Source organism: Gigantopelta aegis, chromosome 10 (genome assembly GCF_016097555.1).
Source record: "Gigantopelta aegis isolate Gae_Host chromosome 10, Gae_host_genome, whole genome shotgun sequence".
NCBI classification, from domain to species: Eukaryota; Metazoa; Mollusca; class Gastropoda; order Neomphalida; family Peltospiridae; genus Gigantopelta; species Gigantopelta aegis.
The window spans coordinates 66,422,401-66,439,267 of NC_054708.1; the positions used below are offsets into that span (position 1 = coordinate 66,422,401).

Consider the following 16,867-nt stretch of genomic DNA (forward strand, 5'->3'; position numbering starts at 1 on the left):
CACCTTTGTGTCGAGACCTTGAGATGTCATACTTCTGACACCGCCCAGACTAGTTTACTAAATGATGATATCCTTTTTTTCAAAGAGGGGAAGATGTCATAATATGTTCTGACGTCATTAGTTTGAACATGTAAGCACATAGTGACATGCACGTTAATAAACGGCGTTCGCTATCCTGCCTTTCTGAACGCTGTATGCTGATTTATTTGACAGATATGAGAGAGAGAGAGAGAGAGAGAGAGAGAGAGAGAGAGAGAGAGAGAGAGAGAGAGAGAGAGAGAGAGAGAGAGAGAGAGAGAAAGAGAGAGAGAGAGTTATACATGTATCAGCTCAGATATTTATTTTTACAACTGAAACAAGTATTGGTGTAAATTATAAGATTATAACAGCACTATCTACACGAATTTGAGATAACGGCATCCCCGACCCCGCTGTGACCGCCACGGGAGAGTTTAACGGCAAGGAACTATCACCAGGGTGCTGAACTAATATACCACATACAGGTCATACGGTCATATAACACACACCCATGGTGCCTATGTTGGCTTGATCCCACGGTGATCACTAAGAAATTGTCTAAAATATCGCATGGCACCACGATCACTTGGACCATTTTATTCTGGATAAAAGAAGCCAACAACCGTCGTTCCAACCCTCACCCGCTCTCTTCCAACCCTCACCCGCTCTCTTCCAACCCTCGCCCGCTCTCATGCACCTGTCAGCTCGGGCGGTCCCTACTCCTACCCATCCCAAACCCTTTTCTATCCTGGACGGAGGAGCCTGCATAGGCCGACACCTGTCTTGGACGAAGGAGCCGGCATAAGCTGACACCTGCACCCATGGCAGGCGCGCGCTATGAAAGCTTGCTCTGAATGTGTACGTTAAGCCCTATGACCTGACCTGACCTGACCTGTGGTTTCTTTGTCTAAATGGAGGTAGGAGCCCCCGACGGTCAGTGCGAAAACAAGTCCTGATCTACACGTTCAAGTGACCGAGTGGTGCCCCTACCAAGAGACTCAGTGGTTGACGCGCCAACTGCTACCAGCTGTCCAAATGTCCGTCTTGCTTGTCCGTCTGGCAGCGAGTGGGGCTTGGAATCAACCCTCCGCTAGACATTGTCCCTCCAACACCCACCACTCCAGATGTCGTTCCTACGGGCATGCATATCATTTAATAGATTGAATTTAATATGCAAACTATATCTGTACATTTCATTTCATTTCAACGTATTTTCGTGCTTAAATCCAATTACGGTTCAAGCACGTTGTCCTGGGCATACACCTCAGCTATTTGGGCTGTCTGTCCAGGGCAGTGAGTTAGTTCTTAGTGGTTAGTGAGAGAGAAGAGGGTGTAGTGGCCTTACACCTACCCATTGAGTCGTTAAACTCCGACTCTGGGTGGGAGTCGTTACCGGGCTGCGAACCCTGTACCTAACAGCCTTATGTCCGATGACTTAACCATGACCCAACAGAGACCGGTTATCTGTACAAATAAACCACGCTGGCGCGGATTCCAAGGGGCGCTAGAGGTGTGATCCTCCCATAATTTCGATGTAAGGAAGGACATGTTTTATTTAACGACGCACTCAACACATTTTATTTACGGTTACACGGCGTCGGACATATGGTTAAGGACCACACATATATTGAGAGAGGAAACCCACTGTCGCCACTTCATGGTCTACTCTTTTCGATTAGCAGTAAGGGATCTTTTATATGCACCATCCCACAGAAAGGATAGTACATACCACAGCCTTTGATATACCAGTCGTGGTGCACTGGATGGAACGAGAAATAGCCCAATGGGCCCACCGACGAGAATCGATCCTAGACCGACTGCGCATCAAGCGAGCGCTGTACCACTGGGCCACGTCCCGCACCAAGCTTCGATGTGTGCCGAGATTCGTTTATTTTGAATATAAGCGTACGAGTAGTGCGTAGTGATTCGTTTATTTTGAATATAAGCGTACGAGTAGTGCGTAGTGATTCGTTTATTTTGAATATAAGCGTACGAGTAGTGCGTAGTGATTCGTTCGCAAACCTATACAGCTGTTTGGTAGTAATACCAATATGACTGAAAGTTGCTATATAAAGGTTCGGGCATTTTTGTTTAATTTTAAAAAATCAGCCCCTCCCCTATTTCAAAAATGGAAACTGATACGCCTATACTCATTGACGTAGGAAGCGGGAGGGGGTCATGATGTAACCATGCACACATATGGTAGTAACCTAACAGAACTAGAGTTAAATTTGCAGGTGGATTTATTGGGCATTCAAAAGTGGTGCACAAATAACAGTATGGCTCTTAATCTTCAGAAAACAAGTTGTATGTTAGTAAGTACAACATACAAAATAGCCAGGCAGCACTCAATACAACTTACACTAAACAATGAAAAACTTAATGCAGTAAAATCGCAAAAGGTACTTGGTGTTTATATAAATGAGTCACTGACCTGGACAGTACACATTAGAAAAGTGATTTCAAAATTGGCCTCGACTATCTCACTTCTCAGGAGACTTAATATATATTTAAATGAAGCTGCCAAAACAGTTTTCTATAATGCATACGTTGTTCCAATTCTCGACTTTGCTGCTACTGTTTGGGGACACTGTGCTAAGGAACAAGTGGTTCAAATTCTAAAAATGCAAAAACGTGCAATGAGAATAATTTTAAACAAACCATTAATAACTCCATCTAAAAACATGTTCAGGGAACTAAATATTTTACCTTTCCCTGACAGAATAAAATACCACATCGGCATAATGGTATATAAAGCGCTAAATTGCTTCTCCCCAGAATACATTACATCTCTCCTTACCCCAATATCTGAAACCTGTAATTATAACCTAAGGTCCTCTAACAAAAACAAACTTCAGCTACCAAGGCTTCATACTGAACTATACTGAACAAAAAAAGAAACTTCCGATTTGTACATATAGTATTTGTTGTGTTAAAGAATTCATTGTGTAATGAAAATATATAGGTAGTATTAGCCTTGAGCTGTATTATCAGGATTCATGAATTTTATCGATTATTTTTGCACTGTTAATCGTCGACAACGTGAAATTCTATTTTCACATGCATGCATGGTTCGACATGTCCCGTGTAGTATTCGGTCAATTTGTTTTACTTGTCTTATTGACATTGTTGTCAAGTGAACGAAAACGCTTCAAAATTTGTAAAAAAAATTAACGTTTTTTACATTGTAGCATTTTTAGTATGCCAAGAATACGCAATAATTTACGCGAACAGGCAATTGGCATGCTTGATGCTGGCATGTCGACAGAAGACGTTGCAAGGCATGTTGGGAGTTCTAGTCGAGCGATACGAAATCTTCGCGTAAGATTTCGAACGACAGAAAGCACCAACGACTTGCCACATCGTGGACGTCCGCGTGTTACAACGCGTGGTCAAGACCGCTATATCATGAACACGCATTTGCGCAATCGATTCTAAACTGCCACTGCTACTGCTGCTAACATACCTGGACTTCATAATAACCGAATCAGTGGGCAAACTGTTCGTAATCGTCTACAGGAGAACGGTTTGCATGCATGACGTCTTTACGTCGGATGCGTTTTAACGCAACGTGATCGTCTAAATCGTCTTAATTGGGCACGTGTACACACTCGTTCGATACGGCGACGCTGGAATACCGTTCTTTTTTCGGATGAATCCAGATTTTCTTTACAACGTGGTGATGGCAGGGTGCGCGTCTACCGTAGGAGAAATGAACGCTATGCTGACTGTTGTGTTCTTGAACGAGAACGTTTCGGGGGTGGGGGTTTCTGTCATGGTCTGGACAGCCATTGCCCATGGTTATCGTTCACCACTAGTCGTCATTGATGGCAATTTAAATGCTCAACGTTACCGCGATGACATTCTCGCTCATCACGTCATTCCTCTATTCCATAACAACGCCAACATCTCGATTTTTCAGCATGATAATGCCACCTTTCATACAGCTAGAGACACTGTAAAAGTCCGCTAAAAGTCCTGATCTCAACCCCATCGAGCATGTCTGGGATAGTCTGGACAGACGATTGAGGCGTCGTCCCAACCCGCCCGCTAACGTCAACGAACTTCGTCAAGCGCTCATTCAGGAATGGAACAATATTCCACAGGCAGAAATCAACACTTTAGTCAATTCTATGCGCCTGCGATGCACTGCAGTGGTCAATTCAAGAGGTGGTCATACCCATTATTAAGTGGGTGTTGTTGATTTTTTAACCCCTACCACACTTGGTCAAAATTTCTCCCAGTTTCTCTTAACCTATGGCCATGCTTTTTGCATATACACACAAATGTATAACAATTATTCCTCCGGTTTGGTTTCATCAAGTTATGTTCAAGCAAAGTTAGCGGAAGTTTCTTATTTTGTTCAGTATATATACAAAATCCTTCAGTTACTCAGATGTTCAGATATGGAATACAATACCCCTTGATATTAGACACCAGAAGTCAGTTGCGGACTTTAAATCCAGCCTGAAACAATATCTCATGGATGTTTATTTGGCTGATTAGTTTTTATTCTATATAATAATTATGTTTTGAGACTTTAGTGTCAATATTACACAACTAACAAATGTCTGTTAAATGTAAGATTTCTCTAGTCAATATGTATGTATGCATTATTATAATAGTATAGTACTTAGTATATATGTATTTTCTTTTCCAGTATTTCAATGTATTGTTGAGGGCCAAGTGGAAGATTAGCTTGTGCTAAACCTGTCACCCTCATTAAATAAAGTTATTATTATTATTATTATTATTATTATTATTATTATAAGGGGGCATGTGCCCCCAACTTTGTGGGGGCATGTGCCCCCAACTTTGTGGGAGCAGCGATGTTTTGTATATATTTTTCAGGCCCGTACGCAGAAATGTATATGGGTGGGGTGCGTAATCAACGGCCCAAAGGGCCGGAGTTGCTAGGGGCTTTTTCGGTGGGCATGCCCCCCTCCCCCGAAATTGTTTTAAATCTGGGAAGTAAATTTGTTACATCGTCGGACTATTTTTTTGTTTTTTTACACATCCACGGACGGACCTCGGCAGACTATGGGGGGGGAGTTGCGTACGCACCCCCCCCACCCTGCGTACGGGCCTGATTAAACATGTATTTATATGTGTATGTGCCCCCCCCCCCCCACACACACACACACGTTTTAGCACCTTCCTACGCCCGTGAATATTATTGGAGGCGCTTTTGTTTTTACAAGCTGCAGTTCTCCTGTAAAAATCTTTGTCTCCGCTCCTACAGTGACACATATTACGATTAGTCGAAACAACGGCTGCTACCCTGGGTCTATAAATACTTTAATGTTGACCACTTGTACACCACTGTATGCCTTGCAAATCTGACAACGTGTAACCTATAGCGAGGATTTCGCCCATTGATAATTGTAGACAGTGACATGTTTCGTGTTCGAAATCTCGTTCAATCTCTGAAAACACATCGCCCCAGTACCACGATTCTGAGAGTCTCCAGGTGCTGTCACGGTGCTGCTACACCCGAGTTGAAACCTGACTACGATGTAGTAGTTGTTGGAGCAGGTAGGCCAGGCAATGATAAACAAGTTATATTGGTCAGGGTCGTAGACAAAGGTCCATATGTACTGGATGCGGCACGTGCGCCAGTACCGACTGTTGCGCCTGCGTCTTGCGGTTGGGATATAAACCATATTCGATTATTTCATTGCGGCTGGCTGCACGCTCTCGTTGCAACTATTGTATTTCCATTTGTTTTAGTCGTACGCGGGCGTATCCAGTCTGTATGAGCTTTAACCGTCAGAGGCAGGAATTTATGTAAGAGGGTGGACCAGGGGTGTAACGTGATCAGGACCTGGGGGGGTTCGAATATGAACCAAGTGGACCCTTTTCTATTTTGTTTTTGCACCACCAGAAACTCCAAATATATAAACCTGTATGTTTTAGTTCTGAAAGCGGACCATTTGCTTCAGCGGGGGTGGGGTGTGGGGGGTACGCCCCTGTGGGTGGGGGAGACGCAATAGAGAGTGGCGGGTGACGTTTAAAGAGAAATCGAGATTATGCCCCTCCGAAATATACTGGGGGAAAAAAAGAAAATTTGCTTGCCCCCTCGACACGCTCCTGACTTTCTTATAAAAGCGGGGGTGGGGTGTGGGGGGTACGCCCCTGTGGGTGGGGGTTAGAGAGTGGCGGGTGACGTTTAAAGAGAAATCGAGATTATGCCCCTCCGAAAAATATACTGGGGGAAAAAAAGAAAATTTGCTTGCCCCCTCGACACGCTCCTGACTTTCTTATAATGTTCATGTGTCATCAGGAATGTACCAAGTTAGAGGTGGGGGTAGTGTGGTTAACTGTCTTTTATATATTTTAGGTATAGAAGTGGTCTTTTATAACGGTTTTCCTCTAAGACTTAGAATAACAAATAGTAAATGTTTGACATCCAATAGCCGATGACTAATAAATCAATGTGTTCTAGTGGTGTAGTTAAACAAAACAAACTTGTTACTGTAAATCGATCGCCTTCAACAGAGGTGCCGTAAGAAGAATAAGGTTGGTTAACGACACCACTAGAGTACATTGATTTATTAATCATCGGCTATTTGATGTCAAACATTTGGTAATTTTGATATAGTCTTTGAGAGGAAACCCGCTACATTTTTCCTAATGCAGCGAGTGCCCAACCACTGGTATTTCAAAGACCGTAATATGCACTGTCCTGTCTGAGAAAGTGCATATACAGATAGCTTGCTGTTTATTCATTTAGACTAGAGTAGCCCGTGTGGACACCAAAATAACCGTTGCCTAAAATGTGATGAGGTGTTGTTAAACATTGTCTTCTTTGCTTTCCTCAGTGTTCCCAGTTAACGGAAGCGGGGGTGCGGGTGTGGAGGTGGGGTGGGGTGTGGTGAGGGCAGACACAAGTCTCCCAATAACAGCTTTGGTATTTTGTATGGCGCTTTATTAGGTATGCCAAGTCTGTTTGTAAATATTCATATGTATATTGATTACAATTAATCTGTTATATACGGTTTGCGTCAAACTACATAAACCAAGTTTGTTATTCTATTTGTTAGCTCAGTTTTTTCTCTCTTTAAACTCCTAGTTACGTCATCCATATATGTATATATGGCTACATGTATATAGGAAGGAAATGTTTTATTTAACGACGCACTCAACACATTTTATTTACGGTTATATGGCGTCGCACATATGGTTAAGGATCACACAGATACTGAGAGAGGAAACCCGCTGCCGCTACTTCATGGGCTACTCTTTTCGATTAGCAGCAAGGTATCTTGTATATGCACCATCCCATAGAAAGGATAGCACATACCACGGCCTTTGATGTACCAGTCGTGGACATGTATATAGAGACGTTTGCTGGCTAAACTTGGGTCAGGTTAGATTATTAACTGAATCTGAACGACAGCCGTTTAAGTAAAAACTGTATCTCTGCACCGTGACAAAATATATCACGTGCGTGTGCAGGGAAAGCTTTTGCGGGTCGAAACCCCTCCCTCCTCAAGCGAGTTTTCTTTTGTTTTTTCAATGTCTTCAAGCATGTCTCGACCCCCACCCCCCCCCCCCCCCCCCCCCCCCCCCCCCCACCTACACACCCAATAAACTTCGCTCGCCAGTCTAGCCCCCCACCTCCTGCTAATACTCCTGTACACGCGCCTGGCCAAAACTTATGACGGTTTTACAATATTGTAGCGCTAATATATTAGGCCTCTCTATTCCGCAGCCTATGAACATTAATTTTTATAAATTACAAAGAAAATATAGTCGAAACTCGTAGTTTTAACATTACTAATTCTGTTATTCAGGTGCCAGGAAATCACATTTCAGACCATCTAACTTTCAAAAATTTCCTTGAAAGTATGCGCCGAATCCCCTAAATAGTTGTTCGCGCAATTCGGCTACACATTTCGTGCCTTAAAAGTTGCCCATCCCCAAATGTCGAAAATGTTCCGCTACCTATGGTTACTCAACTTAGTGCCATTGTTGTCCCATATACAAACCTCTCCATGTATTATTTTTTTATTCTCGTATTTTACAGGACATAACGGATTAATATCGGTAAGTACTGTCATTTGTTGACCTGTACAAATACATAGAGGAACCTTTCTGTCCAATTTTAGATATAATAACGTAATGCATGTAAATATACTGATGGAAAGAAATAAGGGAACACTACATAGTAACAGCAAATATAGACTATATCCAAAACCCTCATCCATAGAATCAGAAAGTGGATTGTCTTACTGGCAGTCAGTCCCACATCCCACATCCCATTTTATATTCTACTGTCTCTGTCTCTCTTTGTCTCTATGTATGTGCGTCTCTCTCTCTCTCTCTCTCTCTCTCTCTGGCTTAGTCTCTCTCTGCCTCTGTCTCTCTCTCTCTCTCTCTCTCTCTCTCTCTCTCTCTCTCTCTCTCTCTCTCTCTCTCTCTCTCTCTCTCTCTCTCTCTCTCTTTCTCTTTCTCTCTTTATCTATCTATCGCATCGCTCTGTGTGTGTGTGTCTTTGTCTCGCTTTGTCTTTGACGTATTATTTTAAAATGAGCTGATATGTAGTTAAACATCCTTGCCTTTCCTTTCTTTTGTTCCAAAAATAATGTGTTGCTATGATCATCATACGGCTACTGGTATTCCACTACAGGTAGTAAGTATAACGGGCAAACATGAATAATATACTGAAACGGCAAAACTTTGTAATTGACGTTTGTTTTTGTAAATACTATATACTTCAGCACAATTTAAACTATGGCTATATAGTCATTTAGTTACTTGGTCAAGAGATATATAGATAGATGAGAGAAAGAGAGAAAGAGAGAGAGAGAGAGAGAGAGAGAGAGAGAGAGAGAGAGAGAGAGAGAGAGAGAGAGAGAGAGAGAGAGAGAGAGAGAGACACACACACACACACACACACGCAAACACACACACACAGGTAAACAGAGACACACAGAGAGAGATAGAGAGAGCGTGCGTGCGTGGTTGCATGCGTGCGTGCATGTTTGTGTGTGTGTGTGATGAAACTCACTGCCGCCACACATGCTACTCCAACAGTAACTGGTCGGATCTTTTATATACATTTTCCCATAGGTGCATGACATTACCTACCACGGCTTTTTCATTGTGAATTTAGTTTCGGCTTTCTCGATATTTGTTTTAGATTGTGTATCTTTGTTTCATAGCTATAATATAAAATGTATCACAGGCGTCATACCTACAAAAGGCTGGACTCAACGTATGTGTCTTGGAAAGACGTCACGTGATTGGTGGTGCTGCGGTTACCGAGGAAATTGTTCCAGGTACGTCTAACATCGCATACACAGATGTCTACAAATTATTATGTTCGCTTTATTATTAGTTTTATTTATTAATTTTTAAACTTTTAAAACTTTGTTGTTTTTGTTGTTGTTTATCTTTGCTTATTAGTTTATTTATCTGGTTGGGTTTTTAACATTTTATTTTCATTATTATAATATTAATATTTTATAAAAAAAACAAATTCTCGTTTTGATTAGTTTTTGTTCAGATTTTATATTATTTATTTATTTATTTATTTATTAACTTTGTGTGTTGAGCGAATGAGCCGTTTCCTTTTCTGGTTAAAATACAATTAAATACAAATATCGAATAAAATAAAATGATACTTACTAAATCAAACAAATCTGTTTAAGAAGCTATCTCATGGTGGTTTTTTGTTTTGTTTCGTATATTAGTGTGTATTTTTCTCTAAATTTGACATTTCTGTTGGCTATTGAGTCCAATCGTGTTACATTAATAACATCACTGACTTATTCTACTTGCTTGATTAATGTATTTGAACAGGTTTCAAGTTTTCAAGAGCGTCATACGTGTTGAGTTTGCTGAGACCTCAGATTATTCAAGATTTAGAATTAAAGGTAGGAACAGTTACTGCTGATATCGAAGATTTTGAATTAAAGGTAGGAACAGTCATTGTTGATATCCAAGATTCACAATTAAAGATAGGAAAAGTTACTGTTGATATTGAAGATTTAGAATTACTAGTAGATACAGTTACTGTTGACAATGAATATTTGGAATTAAAGATAGGAACAGTTAGTGTTGATATCTAAGATTTAGAATAAAAGGTAGGAAAGGTTAGTGTTGATATCCAAGAGTTAGAATAAAAGGTAGGAAAAGTTAGTGTTGATATCCAAGATTTAGAATAAAAGGTAGGAAAAGTTAGTGTTGATATCCAAGCTTTATAACTAAAGGTAGGAACAGTTAGTGTTGATATCCAAGATTTAGAATAAAAGGTAGGAACAGTTAGTGTTGATATCCAAGATTTAGAATAAAAGGTAGGAACAGTTAGTATTGATATCCAAGATTTATAACTGAAGGTAGGAACAGTTACAGTTGATATCCAAGATTTAGAATAAAAGGTAGGAAAAGTTAGTGTTGATATCCAAGATTTATAACTAAAGGTAGGAACAGTTAGTGTTGATATCCAAGAGTTAGAATACAAGGTAGGAAAAGTTAGTGTTGATATCCAAAATTTAGAATAAAAGGTAGGAAAAGTTAGTGTTGATATCCAAGATTTATAACTAAAGGTAGGAACAATTAGTGTTGATATCCAAGATTTAGAATAAAAGGTAGGAACAGTTAGTGTTGATATCCAAGATTTAGAATAAAAGGTAGGAACAGTTAGTATTGATATCCAAGATTTATAACTAAAGGTAGGAACAGTTACAGTTGATATTCAAGATTTAGAATAAAAGGTAGGAACAGTTAGCGTTGATATCCAAGATTTAGAATAAAAGGTAGGAACAGTTAGTGTTGATATCCAAGATTTATAACTAAAGGTAGGAACAGTTCGTGTTGATATCCAATATTCAGAACTGTTGATATAGTCCCCCCACAGACAGGGTAGCCGTTCGAGTGTTCACGACGGATCGACTCAAGTTACACACGTTAACCGACTGGGCTGATTTTGCTTTCATTGTAGGAGAGTTCCGACTAGTACATGGGCGTACATAGGATTTTGAAAAGGGAGGTTCCAATACATAGGATTTTGAAAAGGGGGGGTTCAACAATAGATTGCAGAGATATTGGGCATATATTTCTATGTTGAGTAAATATAATAATGTCAGATATCAATGTCAGATATATTAAATTATAAAAAAAGCGATTTCAGGGGTGGGGGGGGGGGGGGGGGGGGGGGGGGGGTGGGGGGGGGGGGTTCGGTCGAATAAAGTTAAATATATATTCTTGTTTAGAATACCAGTGTCCAGGGCCGTAGCTATCCGGAAAAAAAAAGAAACTTAAAGAAAATTCTCTTCTTAACCGTTTAAGGAGTTTTAGACTATTAACTACTCAGTTGCCCCCTCCCCCCATCCCCCCCAACCCCCCCCCCCAACAAAAATCCTAGCTACGGCCCTGGTGTCTATATACAGTGTGTTTCTAGTAGTCCTAATCTCTGCGACAGGTCAAAGTTCGATTCATTTCTTAGGTGGGCTCTCAATACAAACAGCAGACGACGTATAATGTTTCCACCAGTGGAGTTTGTTTTAAGTTTAGTGACAGATATTATGCACGAGTTGTGCGGGACGTAGCTCAGTGGTAAAGCGTTCGCTTGATGCGTGGTCGGTCTAGGATCTATCCCCGTCGGTGGACCCATTTAGGCCATTTCTCGCTCCAGCCAGTGCTTCGCAACTGGTGTAACAAAGGCCGTGGTATGTACTATCCTGTCTGTGGTATGGTGCATATAAAAGATCCCTTGCTGCTAATCGAAAAGAGTAGCCCATGAAGTGGCGACAGCGGGTTTCCTCTCTCAATATCTATGTGGTCCTTAACCATATGTCTGACGCCTTATGACCGTAAATAAAATGTGTTGAGTGCGTCGTTAAATAAAATATTTCCTTCCTTCCTTATGCACGAGTTGTCTCACAAAAGTACCCCACAGAGTCTGTTTTGCTATTTCCCGTTGAGGTAGATATTATAAAATATATTTTCTGCTAATCGCTAATTTGTAAATGTGTAGGTCTGTTATTTTATTTTATAGATCAAATGGTAGCACTTCTCATATGTTAAAATTACCAGATGTTTGACATCCCATAGCCGATGATTAATAATGTGCTCTAGTGGTATCTATCAACGAAATAAACAAACTTTTCCCCATACATGTATAATGTATTGTGACTACCGATAATAATATTGTTTATTACTTTTGTTATTTTACTTTCGTGTGGTTATTATAAAAGATTTTTGCTGCTAATTTGAAAGTGCGTTTTCTTTCATTTTCTTGATCAACAGTAGCACTTACAGAGTATTATGAATAAAAGACATCAGTGTGACCACAGACCATATGTATTTTCTGTATGTTTCTGTTTGGAAAACGGTGGACTCATTGGGCTATTTCTCGTTCCAGCCAGTGCTCCACAACTGGTGTAACAAAGGTCGTGGTATGTACCATCCTGTCTGTGGGATGGTGCATATAAAATATCCCTTGTTACTAATCGAAAAGAGTAGCCCATGAAGTGGCTACAGCGGGTTTCCTCTCTCAGTATCTGTGTGGTCCTTAACCATATATCTGACGCCATATAACCGTAAATAAAATGTGTTGAGCGCGTCGGTAAATAAAACATTTCCTTCCTTCCTGTTTGGAAAATGATTGATTTTGTCTGTCTCTCTGTACTTTTTGCTGTTTTGTTTAAATACAATGCTATAGTCCTGTTCAAATGTTTAGACACTAAGTCTTTTTGCAAATGCTACATTTAATTCCTATCCGATCTTTGTTTTCTTTACATTTGCATGCAAACAAACCCAAACCCCGACAGGTTTTATATACAATTCATCATCTAAAGCCCCGAGCACACTGTCAAGGATGGTCTGGCCGGATCCACGACGGATAAAAACTTCACGGATGACCTCGGATAGTGGTCTATCTGCGGTCCTCTTCGGATGCACCACGGTTTAACTACGGGTTTCGACCGATAAACCAAGAATTATTAAGGATAGGAGTTAGTTGACAACGGGGGGCGCTACGGTTCGCTACGGATCGCTAAGGATCGGTACAGTTTAGTACGGACCACAACGGATTGTCGCGAATGATCCTTGACAGTGTGACCAGGGCTTGAGGCCAGGGATTACTACGATTAGGTACGGTTTAAGTACGGTTTATTACGGATTAGAACGGATTATTACGTTCTTCTACGGATCATTAAGGATGTACTACGGTTATTCGATCCGTGATGAATTTTTGGACATGTTCAAAATGTTCATGGACATACAAGTACTATTACGATTGATCAGGGATTTAATTGCAGACAGCTACGAACCTCTACGGACCACAACGGATTGTCACGAATGATGCCGGATCGTATCCGTGGCTAACCAGGCGTCCTGATCCTTGACAGCATGGGCGGATCCAAGGGGGGGGGGGGGGGGGGGGGACCAGGGGGGCGCGTCCCCCAAAAAAATTGTTCAAGTGCCCTCAAAATGTCCAAGTGCCCTTTTTGTTTGTAGAATTTTTTTTTTTTTAAGTAAACAATAATTATATTGTAGATAAATGAAATCAAGATTTTCGTGTACATGCGCAAGCTTGCAGATATGTGTCTGTGTTATTGAGTCTCAATGGGGCCCCATTGAGGTTCTAACGCGAGTGACGCCAATTTACTTCATTATTGCTAGTATATTATGACGTAGAACTGTAGGAATTCATATTAATTGTAAATATCAAAACTTGTAGTAAGGTGCCCTTTTGACGAGTCAATGTGCCCTTCTTTTTTGGTCCCCCCCTAAAAATATTTCCTGGATCCGCCCATGGACAGTGTGACTGGGGATTAAAATGCACGGAGTTGATTATTTCCATTTAAAAACAAACCTCAAGATTAAGACCTCACCCCAAGCCCCTCATTAAAAGGGAACGTGGCCTTCAGATTAACACTTGCCCGGGCATTAGAACATTAGTTTGAAACACACTATAGAGTGATGCTTTTGTTATGCAAATAGCCTTAGTTATTTATAGAACGAAATTGCATTCATAACTTACAAAAATATTTTTTTAAATGGAAATAAGTCAACTTCGTGTATTTAAGATGATGAATTGTATATAAAAACCGTCGTTTTTTTTTTCCCCCATACAAATGTAAAGAAAACAAGGAATGAATAGGAATTAAACGTAACATTTGCAAAAAACGTTGGGTGCAAACAACTGAACAGGACTATAGCTACACAGCCTTCAATTTAGCGTGTTCTCATTAAAATTTTCAGAAATATGGTTTGAAGGTGTATCTACGAAACCCCAATTCGTACACCCCACTAATAGAGCCCGGGGGTAGAGATGGTAAAGCCAGATCGCTGCTTCTGGGACGGGACCATGAGGCGAACCGCAAACAGATCGCGCAGTTCTCACACAAGGATGCCGAGGTATGTGCACATGGTCTAGCTGTGACGTGTTCAGGAAGGTGAGCGCTCGCGGACAAATTGACTGGTTTCCACTATATTCTATCTACCCATATTCGTTTTAATATTACTTATTAGACGAAGGGAAATAGTTTCGTGAGCGCTCTTCTTCATGAATATATATCTGGTTTCATAATAGCAAGAAGGTTCTATTACATGGAGAAAAATTAGGTTGTGACGTACTACCAAAGTATAATGATGTGGATTTAAAATAATAATAATAATAATAATAATAATAATAATAATTTTATATTCAAGTGAAGGGAGTATATGTCTTTCCTAGAGAAATGATTAAAGTGTCCCTTTTTAACAATTTGTTTACAATTTTCATTGAAGTGTCCTTTTCAGAGAGTTGGTCCAGGTGCAGTTTTGTCCTTGGGCCTCTCTCTAAAACATTTCCTGGGTAGGCACATGCAAAACAAACGGGTGATACGGGTGTCGACACCCCATTGTTCGCCTAAGGTGCCAAATACACAAGCATCAGCTCTGGCACCTAGTGCTACTACAAATATTACATCAAATCTGAACATACCTTGTTCTTTCAAAGACCAAAATATTCTCTAAGCAGGCGCATGTGCAGGAATTAATACGAGGGGGGGGGGGTGTCTAGACTGGCGAGCGACGTTTCTAGTGTGGGGGGGATCGAGCCATGCTCCCTCGGAAAATATATGTAAAAACAAACCTGAATATAATTCGCTTGAGCAAGGGGTGGGTAGGGTGACACCCAACCCCCTCCCCCTCCTCCACGAGCCTGCTAAGATTTACGTATAAATTATAACAATACAATATAGACTGTAATGCGCAGTGTAATTGGAATACTGACCAAGTATCTCTTGTTTGCAGGCATTCGGCGAGTATGAGAACATGTTAGACAGAATAGTGACTGCGATTGAACCTCTACTGGACAGCCCACCGATTTCATTCAAATCTTTTGTACAGTCTTCTCTCAAAGACAAATGGGACAGTCTACCCGCAGTTAAAGCGTTGCTTGCTTCAGGTATACGGAGACGGAGCTCTATTTTCGTGTGGGCGAGACGTAGCCCAGTGGTAAAGCGCTCGCTTGATGCGCGTTCGGTTTGGGATCGATCCCTGTCGGTGGGCCCACTGGGCTATTTCTCACTCCAGCCAGTGCACCACGACTGGTATATCAAAGGCCATGGTATGTGCTACCCTGTCTATGGGATGGTGCATATACAAGATCACTTGCTGCTAATCGAAAAGAATAGCCCATGAAGTGGCGACAGCGGGTTTCCACCCTCAACACATTTTATTTACGGTTATATGGCGTCAGACATATGGTTAAGGACCACACATATTGAGAGAGGAAACCCGCTGTCGCCACTTCATGGGCTACTCTTTTCGATTAGCAGCAAGGGATCTTTTATATGCACCATCATACAGACAGGACAGTACATACCACAGCCTTTGTTACACCAGTTATGGAGCACTGGCTGGAACGAGAAATAGCCCAATGGGTCCACCGACGGGGTCACATTAAGGACGTTTGGGAGAGGGGTTTATTTGCTTCATTACATTAAAATCATTTTTAATCCTTCAAAATAATTCTGTGGAATATTCTAGGCTCATTCCCAGTGATAATATCTGAAAGTGCTCTTATTTCATCCCAAATCCGTTATAATAGCAGTTTGTTTTGTTTTGTTTTCATTTTCAGTCTTTGACTATGTTTTCACCGTGCAGTCTAACATATGTATAATGTGTTTTTTTCAGTTAACTCATTGAAGTCAGACTTGCCACATTTCTATGCTCTCATGACGGCTCCTGCTCAGAAGGTTCGAAAACATGTACTGTCAATCCATATTTAAATACATGTTGTATACTGGCTGGAAAGGGGATCGGTAACAGAAAATTATTCCCTGAAACAGTATGTAAGAACAACAAGAAATGAAATTAGTTAGGATAAACTGCATGGTAACTCAGCTCTGTTCACTAATTACAAGAAAATTATGTACCATGAACTTGACTTTTGACTTCAGAAATATTAATAAGATCATCTATATATTAGTCGGAGAGAGAGAGAGAGAGAGAGAGAGAGAGAGAGAGAGAGAGAGAGAGAGAGAGAGAGAGAGAGAGAGAGAGAGAGAGAGAGAGAGAGAGAGAGAGAGAGAGAGAGAGAGAGAGAGAGAGACACACACACAGACAGACACAGACAGACAGAGAGACAGAGAGAGACAGACAGACAGACAGAGTAATAAAAGAATTGTCAAATTAACATCTTTGACTAACATATATTATGCTGTTCGTAGATTCTGGACCAGTGGTTTGAGTCGGAACCACTGAAGGCAACACTTGCAACTGACTCTGTGATTGGCGCCATGATGACGCCAAATACTCCAGGAAGTGGGTACGACCAGTTTGTCTCAGATTTATACATGTACCAATTGTCGTGTTAGAAATCTATTTCTTCTACATGGAGTATTATTAA

General features: G+C 40.9%; 1 protein-coding gene across 1 annotated transcript in view; it reads left to right on the forward strand.

Moving 5' to 3' along the window:
- The first annotated feature begins 5,385 nt into the window (after positions 1 to 5,385).
- The window catches only part of LOC121384024 (pyridine nucleotide-disulfide oxidoreductase domain-containing protein 2-like), a 31,434-nt gene continuing 19,952 nt past the window's right edge, over positions 5,386 to 16,867 (forward strand). The window contains exons 1-8 of the mRNA XM_041514166.1: positions 5,386 to 5,553; positions 8,048 to 8,067; positions 9,209 to 9,302; positions 9,826 to 9,899; positions 14,233 to 14,388; positions 15,268 to 15,421; positions 16,153 to 16,214; positions 16,689 to 16,786. Of these exons, the coding sequence (XP_041370100.1) occupies positions 5,415 to 5,553; positions 8,048 to 8,067; positions 9,209 to 9,302; positions 9,826 to 9,899; positions 14,233 to 14,388; positions 15,268 to 15,421; positions 16,153 to 16,214; positions 16,689 to 16,786 (797 nt within the window). The 5' untranslated portion in view covers positions 5,386 to 5,414. The remainder of the gene's footprint in view (positions 5,554 to 8,047; positions 8,068 to 9,208; positions 9,303 to 9,825; positions 9,900 to 14,232; positions 14,389 to 15,267; positions 15,422 to 16,152; positions 16,215 to 16,688; positions 16,787 to 16,867) is intronic.